This window comes from Athene cunicularia (genome assembly GCF_003259725.1).
Source record: "Athene cunicularia isolate RWA chromosome 8 unlocalized genomic scaffold, athCun1 chr8_part1, whole genome shotgun sequence".
NCBI classification, from domain to species: Eukaryota; Metazoa; Chordata; class Aves; order Strigiformes; family Strigidae; genus Athene; species Athene cunicularia.
In genome coordinates this window covers 25,191,422-25,204,293 of record NW_020799109.1, presented here as the reverse complement: position 1 = coordinate 25,204,293, position 12,872 = coordinate 25,191,422, and the positions used below count along the sequence as shown (strand labels likewise).

Genomic DNA, 12,872 nt, shown 5'->3' with positions numbered 1-12,872 from the left:
GCTACATGATGCCCAAATATGTGGGATGGAAGAGCAAACCACTGCCTACTCTACACAGAATTCCCTCTGCATGCATAGAGGGTAGGTAGGGATCACCTTTGTGTCCACAGTACTGTCCTTCCCTGAATATCTTGCACTGTTTTTCACATGTTGCATCTCTATACACATGGATGGGAAGGCCTTGACTGGGACAACATATTACCCATTCTGCAAATCCCACAGGGGATTAATTCCATAGGCAATATTACTTTTGCCTACATAGCTGGGTTGGAATCACTACAACTGAGATAGAATATTAAACAATATCCTGAAATCTGGATTTCCTCAAAGTTGTTATCCCTCCTGAGGACTCCCAGGCTCTGCTTCACCACACTCCACTGGAACAACCCAGGAATCCCTTTCTCTTTCTGCTGCCCTTACTGTTTTCCTCCCAAATCAGGTGAGTGATACAGCTCATTTCAAACAGACATCTATGTAAAACAAACTTGAAGATATTAAATTCAAGTCCTAGTTTGACTTTCTACGTCAGAAATTCCTATGTTACACATGTTCCTATGTGTAACTACTTACAAAGCTTAATCAAATAGCCTGGTTTCTCCTTAAACAGGAGAAATGGGAAGATTTTTGAGATCCTGATGAAAAGAAATGCCTCTGAAGACGACCACTGGAGCTCTGGCTGAGCAGAATTCAGATCTCAGCAGTAGCTGGTGATGAATGTTGATGATTTTCAGAGACATTAGAAGGACTTCCACAAATAAAAAGCATACAAGTATAAAACTTGTAAGAAGTACTGGACCTGGATAATTTATCTTAATATAGAACCCAATGTGGTAATAAAAATACTGTATACATAGCCAATAAACAGTTTTATATTATCACAAGGACAGAGAAAAACAGTGTTGAACCAGAAATATCAGTTTGGACTCATCTATTTGGTAACTGGTAATTCTGCTTAAATAAGGCACAAATATTAGCCTTTTTAAAAGATCACTGATAGTAAGTGGAAAAGATTTTGTAATATTACAGTTAAAACTGTACCTACAGTTAAATTAAACATAGATATAAGACTGACTTACTTTTGAACCCATACAAGGTTCAAAACCAAAAAATACATACTATTTTATGACTGTAAACACTCTGTGGGCTTTATAAATAATAAGGAAACAATGTGGCATAAGCACAGTAACTTAACATTTTGACTGAAATAAAAATAATTCTAATTTTACCTTCCATCTTTTAGTTCATCAGTTTACTTCTTTTCAGCCTGCATTTTCATTCAGTGAAACGGTGAATTATTACTACAGTGCCTCAATTTTGAACGATTCCACTATCAAACTTTCAATTTTATGATCCTTATAACAACTATATCAGCAGCCTAACATGGCTTCCATATTTTTTCCACAAAGGTGAGAATGGGACAATCTACGTGATAATAGGAGTTCAGTGCCCAACTCTCATGTAAAGCCAGCAAGATTTATTTCAGCAGAGGCATTTTTGAAAACCATTTTCTGGCAGCATTCCTGGATTTAGGAGTTTGATGGTTTTGAAAGTAATAATGGCCATAATTTCTGAATTTTCAATTTTCTTCTTAAGACATTAATGCTGTTTATTATCTTTAATAAATGAAGAAAACAAAACATCATCTTAGATGGAACAATGGACAGAAACAGCATGTCAAATGCAGAGGAAAAGAGGAAAAGGTGAATCTTGAAAATCTTGTCGACACAAGGCATGCCAAGGGCAGGAATGAGAACAAGTGAGAAGTACTACAAGAACAGAAACCTCTGTGTTGCCTGTTTTCTTACAGATGCACTTGGCAGCACTACGTTTGGGTAACTAATGTTTAATACCAGTAAAGGAGAAAAATGCCCTCTGCCGAGTAATTAATACCACCTCTAATCAAGTATCAATGAGGTTGGTCTGCAGCTTTCTCATCTAAATAGCATCTGAGTCACCTGGTCTGACCCAGCTGGAAAGTTTAGCGTAAAGATTTTAAATAATTGTTATGATACTTTTTAATAGTGCAGAATGTTTTGCCAAATTACATTTTTATGTTACAAAAAAAATTCCACAACATACCATGTTGATACACAAGGGAAACCAAAGGATAGATAAATACTTTGAAGTACAGACCTCTGGACATACAACCTTTAACTCTGGAATACTGAGATTCTCCAGCAATGCAGATTGCAGATGCCCTCAGGAACATTCATGCTCCAATCAGACACAGATACGTCTGTAAGGTTTACACTTTTACACCTTTTACTTTCATTGTACTAATTAAAAAAAATTAATTCTGGAGGCTCATCCTGAATGACAAGTACTGGCCCAGCCCTTCTCATTCTGAAACAAGCTGAAACTTTTGCATTAACAAAGCCAAGGTCTCATTCTACTGGTAAAGCATGTCTTTAGTAAAGCATCAAACATTGCCTCTGTAATGATATAGATACATTCCCTTAGGTCAGCTGCCTGTTAATACAGCAACCAGAAAAAACCCTTTCCATTTGTGTTAGCTAAAAGGAAAATTAATTCATAAATCTCAGTGCGGCAACTGATATTAAACTTTGCTACAAACTACTATTAAGATATTAAAGCACAATCTGATCTAAATACTGACCTCATAAACATGCTCACTCAGGCCTATACTGAGATTAAGACTAATATTCATGCTAAAGAAGGAAAGCAATAAAAAAGGTTTCTGACGTGAATTTAGAAGACCAGGAGAGGATTCTTCTCAGGCATGTTCATTTTATACCCATGTGTTACTTCTGCCAACTGCATCACAAATATCCTTCAAAATTGACAATTCCAATCTGCTGAAACTTACCTCATGCTTGTCCTGAGCTATTGTGGAGGACAATGTATGTATTGTAAGGTGGAGTAAAAAAAAAAAAAAAAAAAAAAAAAAAAGGAAAGAGCTGCTCCATTTAGCAGCAGAATTTTCAGACTTTAAATATCCAAATATTTCTCTGGAATGCTGCCAGGAGGAGGACAAATGCTTGTTCTAAAAGAGAATATACATCAAGTCCATTTATTCTCCTTCACTGAATTTAGAAAGAGATTTTTGGTTGTTCAACTTGGCTAAAATGAGAGATGGATACATGCAATCTCAAGCTGAATCTGTAATTTTAGTTTTCTAGTGTTACAAGTAATTTTCAGTCATGACTCTAATAATTTAACTAAATAGGACTTCTAAGTAACTTAGAAGTCTATTTAAGGACTTCTCAGTAACAGTAATTCAGTCTACCTTCAAAAAGGTAGTTACTAAAAATGGAAAGATAATAGTACAGAAGAGGCACAAATTAGTTTTCAAACACTATAGAACTGCAGAAAATAAAAAAGAATAGAAATCTATCAATTCCACTTACACTTTTCTTTCTGAAAATGTTTAGGTGAAATAGTCTACCTGGGGAAACTGGATAATATATCTTTAAAGTGTCTTAGTTGTAAACAGAAGTTAATAAACATCACATTATAATTCAGCACTTCATGTACTTTACAGAAGAGAGAAAAGAATGCGCTACCTTTTCGAAGTCTGGAAGACAGGGCCACAGTTTTAGTTTGGAGTAAGTTCCAAGCTATATTCAAAAGAAATTCCTTAGTCTAAAAAAAGTTTCCTTTTTGCCCACCTTTGCTGAAGCAAATTCTTGCCATGGAAAATCATTATTGCTGTTTTGTAGATTTGCATTCATCTTCTAAGATAGTTAAACCTCTTCTCAAAAGATTAAGGCAATTATTATTCATTACAAATATTAACATTTGTACATTTCAGACAAATCAGATTTCTTGGTTCATTTAATGCTAAATGGGATTAATATAGTACCTTCAAATCCTGGTTACGTGTTAGGTGATACCTTTCCTGATGCTTAGAGGAAGCAAATGCTAGGAAGCACCATACACCTGCTGTATTCTGTATTTTTAACACGGAGACTAACTAGTACCTGATTTAAGAGTGCATTCATATTTTTAGCTCCATTTTGTGGACCTAACTGCAGCCAACAAATGAACTGGGTAAACATAGAAGCAGTTGTCCCAGTGGCAGAAAATGCATACTCAACTGAAGAGAATTATTTTTATAATCGAAGATCTCATTCCTTTTTCATATTTTGGTTATCATATTATATAGAGTTATATGGAGTCCTGAGTAGCCTCCCTTTAACTTCTGATGGGAGTCAAGTTTCTCTTCTCATAGTTTGCTTACGTTTTATTTCCACTGCTACTGCTAGATAAGCTATCCTTTGAAATATTTAAACCACAGTGAAAAGCAGAACTTAGTTTACATAATGACACCACTTCTTCAAGAAGTCCACTCTCCTCTGGAGTTTCATTTCTTTCCCTACCGTCTTTCTCCCAAGGGACCAGAATGGATGGATGTTGAACAAGACTTGCTGGGAGCTGATCTTCTGAGGTATTGCTTAGTGTTTCATTGCGCTTTGCATACTTACAGGAAGAATAGCCTGCTTTGAAACTTTCTAGAGAAGTAAACTGGGCACTTGATCGTACTGGAGATGGGGCTGTCATACTAGTGGTGTCCATCTTGTCAGTAATGAAGTCACTACTTTCTTCTTCCAGCCTTGAGAGAGATTCTCTGTGGCCACCAGAAGAAACTTGCTTCCTAGGTGATGGAGGGAGCTGCTTCCCATGGAGGACACTGTCATCCTGACCAAGGTTCCACTCTGCTTGATCATTAGCACTGCTGCACAGCAGGGTAAGGTTGCTCTCACTAGGTGCATTCGACTTGTTCTGAAAGAAAAAACATGTGTTTATAGCTAATGTCACAAGGAATGTTGCAACACTCACACTTCTGAAACAAAAATACTGTAATGGATTTTGTGTGTTCCTAAATCATTGAACCCTTTGGGGTTTAATGTTACAAAACAACAATCCCAGAAACAATGTAAGGTCACTTCCTTGCCAGAACACTCTGTCTCTTATCTTAAGGATCACCTTTTGCACAGGGAAGGATTTCTGTCTCCCCTATCCATTCGTCTTTGCACAAGCAGTTTTGACAGTGAACAAAGACACACTTTGCTGCTTTGTACCCATAATACGAGAAGGAGCTGGACTAAAAGTAAAACCAGATGCCATTTCCTCTTTGCTTCAGTAATTAATTATACCAAGTTTCAATATTAAATTTTTTTGCCAAACAAACAAAAATGGGCATTTTATTAATGTGACCCCTGTGTGACACTCATAATATAAAATTTTACAAGCTTTTTAAACTTTTGCATCAGAATTAGCTGTTCCAGTAACAAACCTTCTACTATCAGATCTCTTTCAGCAAAAGTAGATGTTGGACAACTGATATGAGCTGGAATTCAAAAACATTAAACAATTTTTTGGCTAACATCACAAGTGACTTGCCAAGGGTTTCAAAGTAGTAGGCAAGCAGTTTGTTTGCACAATTTGCACAGGACACTACAGGTCCTGTGCAACTCTACCTAAAAAAGGATCAAGGAAGATCTCTTATAAAGCTCTGGAGAACTACTCTAGCAATGCTTCACATGCAATTACCACATGGATCCCATCACTTAATCAAGATGGAGACATCACCATACCACTAAGACTAGTTTATGGATGCAAGGTGAAAATGGAAATAAAATACCTTCTAAACTGCATTTAAAAAGACTAAAATCAGCCTTGGGAATACCAGATTGAACAGTTAAATATACTATTAAACTATCTGATTAAGTAAATTATTACACGATACTGTTCCAAGATGACTTGGTAAAGTGGACAAAGCTTCTCTCAGCTGGTGAAAAACCATCATTCAGTTATATAGCCCTAGGAAGGCACACTCTAAGAACTACGCTGCAGTGTCTGGGCTGCATGTTGATTCCACAAGCGCAGGATTCCACTATAAAGGGATTGGAGTTGTTTTTCAAATGAAAGCAGAAGACTAACCACAGTCTTGTAATCAATGTCATCCATTGACCTAAAGAAATCCAGGCTTTTTGCTCCTGAGAGCTTTCCTTGATCTGAACTGTGTGTGCTCAGTGTGTCCAAGATCTCTCCAAGCAAGTCCATTTCTCCTTGATGCTGAGGAGTTATTCCAGTTTCACCAGAATCATCACTATCATAAAAGCAAGCAGAAGTTTCTTCACTGTCTTCTGATGATAACCTGAAAAAAAATTTTTCATCAGCTAGAACATAAAAGCAGTTTTATTACAGCCACTTCTGAAAGTAAGTAGGAGAATGCATTCCAAGACTTCTCAAAGTAAACATAAACCAGGATTTTCTTTTTACTCAAGAATTTTCCTGAACATACATATATGATATCTATGGAGATGCAGTTACCATTAGCTAGTTGTACTCTCTCCTGGCTCTTCCTCAACCACTAAAACTGTTTTTTTAAGTCACCCTTAATATGACTTCCCAAATCTTCCCTCCAAATTTTACAGTTATTTTAAAATTGTTTCCTCTTTTCCCTTGTCTACACCTTATATTTAGGTCAGTTTTGCTACACCTCTCCAGCTGACCTAGTCACGTACTTTGTTCTAGTGGCAAAACTCTCACACTGCAACTGTTCTGTCATATGACCAGACTTACTGGAGTACTGCCTATCTGGCAAGGAAAACCAGTGCTTTTGTCTTATTTTCTCTTTCATCCATTGCAATACCGTTACCTCTGGCCCCTATACTACTGCAGTCCTTCCCTATCTCTGTCTATCCAGAATACTGCTACAAAGGGTATTTCCACAGCTCACTGTTTTGATGATATCCTTTGAAAACTTCAGTAGCTCCCCTCTTCCCTACTGCATCATGACTTAAACTGCTTGACTTTGCTTTCAAGGTCCTTCATGGTTTATATCCATACGTTCATTATCAAAAATTATTTCCTGATTTCAATCAGAGAATGCCTCAATGCAACTTAAGCCTCAATTTATGATTTTCCTTTAATTCACACATAGGAAGACCTTGATCTAACACTCACAAGGCCATATTTCTCTTTCAGACCCTTCAGAAAACTTTCCATTCTCATGGCTACAATATCTAAAGAATAGATTAGCTGAGGTCACTGCCCACCATGTTGATGAATATTATTCCACTGTTCCTCTGTGTATGTAGTCTTATCTTTTTATCTGGAGTCTGTGAAGACTGAGGATTATGTCAAGCTCTTCTAAGCACTATAAATACTGAACAGATATAATAGTCCGTGTCTCTTTTCAAAACTAGATTTAATCGTAAACTACTTGACATCACCTAGCTCAAGAATCAAGCTAACAGCCTGAACAGGAGAACAATGCGTCACTTGAACTCAGCTTTGCTGAATAATACTAGTTACCCTTTCTCCCATACACACACATCCAAACAGGCTTCTTACTTGCTTGTTCTCTCCATTTCGTCATCATCATCTTCATCCAAAGCAAAATCTTGGTTACTGAGACGCTGGTTGAAACGAGTCTGGAGGATAGAAGATTAACATTTAAATTTTTATTTTTCTATTTCAGCATTACTTATTTGGAGGCTAGCTGCCACTTAAGTCATTGAGACCTTCCAGAGCACTTGATGAGGAAAACCACATATAGATCAAGTCCTCTAAAGGTTGTTACAAGAGGATGTGAAGTTCTCAAGTGTCACCAATTAAAGAGCAAGAGAACATTTTATTTCATGGCCCTATGAAGGGCCTTATTATTTATGCAAAGCCTGGAGTGCCTTGTTATTCATGCAAAGTCTTGATTAGCAGAAGACTGGCTATTGGAGCAAAAGCATCACTCAAGTCTACTACCTATTCTTACAAGTATATCACAAAAAGCACTGGGGTTTACTACTTTCTGGCAGAAATATTTGCTAAGTTTTGGTTGATGTGATCTACTGCGCAGAAAGAAAGATGGACTTTTGAAGTAGCAAATACAAAAGAAGTCAGGAGTCTCTTTGCATAGCTATATATATATATGTTAGGGTGTTAAACAGAATTACAGAGGAAGTAGTATGCCAGCTCAAAAGCTGTGCACTAAGAATGCCTTTGTGCAGGATAATTTACTGTAAGTTACAGTTAACTCAAAGTTAGCATACACTCAGAGCATCCCACGGGGAGCTGGCGTGCTGTAAATTCACACACTACCATGCTGAGTACTCACTAACCTATAATCTCTCATTATTATTTAACAAACAGAACCAGGCTAAAGATTTCTACAGTACTTGAAAAAAGTCTCTATCTTGACCAGAACATTTAAGTCAGGAATTTTAGTTGCTTGTGCTTCACAAATGACTGTCTTAAGGTCTGTCAATATCTTATACTCATTTTGTATCCAAAAAGATTAACTATGCAGGCAATCCACCGAAGAGACTCTGAACCTTGGAAAACTGGCCATAATGTAAAGACATATGGATAGAATTTGTGTAAAGGGAAGCCAGTCTTAGATAACTTTAAAGAACATCACATGCAAGCAGAAAGAAGTGCTACTGCCCAAATCTCATGCAGTTCACCAAATGCCTAAACCTACAATAAGCCCCTGATGGGGAAGAAATAAGGCCTTAATTTGAGACTACAAGGACCTTGGAAAGCTTATACTGTGAGATTTCAGTACCATCACCTATTAGAGGTGTTGTCAATGTTCTACATGTACCAGGACACTGTAACTTTTTGCTTCCTATTATCATCAGGAGCGTCTCAATGTTCACTCTTTACAGACCAACACATTTGTTCTTGTTCAACAAGAGAGATTTTAATTAAAGCAGCCAGCTTTGATAACACTTTCCATAGTTCTTGTAAACAAAGAGGAAACATGGTTCTTAATGTGTTAAGCCAAGTAACATTTAATAGAAAATTAGAGAATTATCAGAGTATTAAAAACTATGAAAGAACCCAAACTAAGCTTCATACTGAGCAAAAGTTATAGAAGGGAATGCAGAGAAACAAACCACTGATATTTCTCTTTCCCAGTTTTGTGAGTTCTTTGTGTCATTCCCATCAGTGCTGTAATCAATCATATCCCTGCTTGCAACTAAAGGGAGGTTAACCACTCTGTCTTAGTTGATATCATTAATCGGCTATCTCACCGATTACTGCCACAACTACAGTCACTGTCTTCAGTTTAACAGTTGCTGCTTTAAGTATTTATATTCACTGGGACAATTAAAATACTTTGTTTCTATAATAGTGGTAATTCACTACTTTCCCACAAATATTCTGACATAACATTCATTGTCATTAAAGCTCTAATCCTGGAACTGTCTCTTGGAGGTCAAAACCCTGTCTCTGTTTCACTTTCTTGGAATTTGCATCAGAATTAAATGCTACCGTCACATTTACTTCAACTAATGTAAAGTGAAGATTTTGCAGGAATGAAGGTTCTTTAAAAATATTGAGAAATTTCAAAAAACAAAACCAAAACGGACACTTGTTCATCTGTAGATGGATTAACTCTGTCAATGGAATAAAATCCACAAAATAACACTCACTGACTTGTCGAAAAAATAAATACTGTTTCAAAGAGCATAGATGGCAAATTTTTTAAAAAAAGGGTTAAAATTAATTAGAATCAGCAAACACCAAAAGGCATAGCAGTGAGCCCTCAGAGGATCTACAAACAGTAGTTTATTATCATTAAGTGTGTTAGTGAAAGCAAGAAAAACATCATATAAAGGAATATAACAGAGCATATATTGATAAACCTAAAAAACCCAAACCAATAACTTTTAGTTCATGATGGTCAAACTCGCTCTTTGAAAAAAATATTTCTGTTACCAATTTCAATGTACAGGGGTACAAAATTATACGGGAAGTCTTTCAAGAACTAAACCAAATAAACTGGGATTTACATACAAAGAAAAAAGCAAAAGGGGAAGGAAAGGAAAATATCTGGCTGTAAATAACAACATTCTCCAGAGTTTACAGCTATGTGAGCTCGCCACAGAGACAACAAGCAACACATGTTTTTGAATAGGTGACTTTCCTCTAGGAGCTGTAATAAAAATGACTGCAAGGGAGAGGTATGTCCAGACTACTTTGCAAAGAAAGAAAAAGAAAGAAAGAAACTCTTAATAAATTCCAAAAGGAGAACCATAAATCTTTTTCAATGCTCCACTAAGCAAAGTGACAGAGTACATGCACCTGCAAAAGCTGTCAAAGTCATTTAAGAAGTCCTTCCATTACTGACGTACCCTGCTGTTTGCAGTTATTTAAGCTTTTAATTTCTGTCTTTTCTGCATTTTGAAGTGTGTAACCTTTTTTATACCTTTTTATGAAAAAAGGACAGACTTCTGTTTCCTTCCTGATCAGCATTCTAATAACAACCAGACCATTTAAATTTATTACCGCAAGAAATTATATGGTAACACTCTTTTCTTGCTGCATGAGAACTTTATAAAGTCTTAATAGACTGCTGTCATGATTTTTTCTATAAAATAAAGCAACAAACTTTTTTAAAGTACTCAATTGTTTTGTTTCTTCCAACTAGTTCTGCTTACATAATATATCAATTATTTAATGTATCTACTTTATATCAAAACATGGACAGTATTCAACTTCTGTTATTTCAAATTTTTCTCATCTTCAGGCATACTGTACCGCAAGAATCCATCTCTCATCTTGCTTAGAATATAAGATTTCAACATAAACATAACAAGCTCACATTCTCCACAACCCATTGTGTGTAAAGTATGGCAAAGGAACAACTGCAGCTGGTGTGAGGATATATATTTGTATACACTGTATACATCCTCTTTGGTTTCTGCCCTACTTTAAAATCTCATTCTACAAGTGGCCTGCTACCTATACAGTTGCGGTAAATGCTGATCACTGTAACCAGAAAAAGAAGGTGCTGACAGTATAAATACACGTAGAACCGAAGTGAGAATAGGTCCTTAAACTGTTCTCTTCTGCTTGCTGCTAGCCTCACAGAATGTACTACCCTGGCATAAAAATGTAGACAAAATACATGAATGCTAAAGGATTTAAATGTAAGATGATTACATTCGTGATTGGGCATGAAAGTCAATTTTTGAAACGTCACCTTTTTATTTAATGCTAGACCTTTCAGAAGCACAGCTTTCTGGAATGAGTGCTCATTGATTGATACTAAGGCAGGAAGTTTAACGAGGCTGCTGATATTAATTCTCCTCAACGTGAGAAACAAATAATCTTTTGATAAATGGCAGCACACATACAATTTCATGTTTACTGACTACTCAATACTTCAACATGTATAAATTTTCAAGGAAAGAAAATTATCTACTATGGCTTAAACCTACGAAGCATTGTTTCCTTTTTCTTAAAAGTTAAAGATTATTCATTTAGTACAAGAAAGCAAAATAAATATGAGTTCACTGTTATTTATTTTACCTATCATCCTCATCCTGATGTAATTATGGCTTCACCTCTAGTAGGGAAGCAGAAGATCTTTCAATCAAACTTTCTAGTTAAGCACAACCCATTGCCTTCCTTTCCAGTTAAAGACTGTGACCTAAAGCAATGGATAATGAAATCACAGGAAAGTACTTCACATTACATTCCACAACAGCCAAGACTGATGGGGGAAGAAGAGAGAGAGAAAAAAAGTACAGTTTCTAAACTTTCTCTTCTTCAATGCCCTTCTTCTTCTGGGACATGGTACAACCAACCACAAGCTTAAAGTAGTGCTAGGGATACCAATTAGCTGCATGGACACCAGACCAGGATAGGTGCAAGCCATAATTCTGGATTAATTTATAGAAACAATGCCTTCAAAAAAAATAGTTGCGTGCTTTTCTCACAGAATGTAACACAAAGTAATGATGCCTCACAAAAAAAGGGTATCAGGAGAGTTGTCCTGGATATAAATTAAATAGGTATTATCTAAGATGCCATTTTTTTCTTTTTAGAATTATTATTATAACACAAGACTTGGATTAAAAACTGGATTAAAAACTATTAATGTTAAGTAAAAAAAAAAACTTTAATCCTTCCTTGGATAGAAACATTCTCTGCTTTAACCGATTCAGACAAATAGATGATGCATTTGAAAGAACATGAAGTGTCTGGAAGCATCCACAAATGTACGCAATGAGACAAAATTGTAATCAATTCCGAGATCCAGCTAATTAAAATGATAGGGAAACAGAGATACAAAAAAGGAGTAGATTCATAGTGACAGAAAGTAATCCTTTTCTGTAACAATAAAAAGCCCGCAAGAGCAGGAAATTCCCCCAAAATTTGTATAGAGACATAGACAACCAGAAATGTGTGGATAAGAGTACAGGCACAGTACTCTGAAATTACAGGTAAGCTGTAATGCAACACATATCTCCACTGACTTTGTAAAGTTAAAGGAAACAATATCTGTGCTGATGTAGGATTTATTGTAAGTAAGGATGATGTTTGTTGAGATACTTAGTCAAAGATACCACATTATAATTATTTATGTTCATAACTCATTGCTATGGTGAAAAATTAACAAACTCTAAGCTTCCTACCTTTTATGTACACTATAGTCCTGAACACAGATAATACTTGAGAATTTTGTAATACTGCTTTTGATTTTTTTAAGGATTAACTATGCTTCTGCAAATATTTTACAGAAATAGTTATTTTCTTCTCAAAAATAACAAATAAACTTCCATTTTCTCCGAAGAATGGTAGACCATTTTTCCCTCAGGAAGCCTGCACCATCTCCTGGCCCTGTGAATCAGACCAAGGCCCCACGCAGCCCACAGTCCGGTGTCACCTCCGAACAGCCAGATCTCGCTCATTCTTCTCAATGGCACAGAGGCTATTCTTAGCAAAACCAGCCACTTTCAGCTGACACACTGTGGCACCATGCCACACATCATTCTAGCTTCAGACGGCACCATCCGAAGGCAGCCTGGCTTCACTTTAATTGGCAACAAGCTGAAGTGTTAGTCTTTTAAAATAGGACATGGAGATTTTCAGTGCCATTTGCAACAACTAAA

At 36.3% G+C, this 12,872-nt stretch overlaps 1 protein-coding gene across 1 annotated transcript in view; it reads right to left on the bottom strand.

The window, feature by feature from the left end:
- Window positions 1-2,902: 2,902 nt before the first annotated feature.
- DENND1B (DENN domain containing 1B) overlaps window positions 2,903-12,872 on the bottom strand; it is a 161,858-nt gene continuing 151,888 nt past the window's right edge. Inside the window, exons 20-22 of the mRNA XM_026853973.1 lie at window positions 7,324-7,403; window positions 5,905-6,121; window positions 2,903-4,743 (exon numbers count right to left, since the gene is read on the bottom strand). Of these exons, the coding sequence (XP_026709774.1) occupies window positions 4,198-4,743; window positions 5,905-6,121; window positions 7,324-7,403 (843 nt within the window). The 3' untranslated portion in view covers window positions 2,903-4,197. The remainder of the gene's footprint in view (window positions 4,744-5,904; window positions 6,122-7,323; window positions 7,404-12,872) is intronic.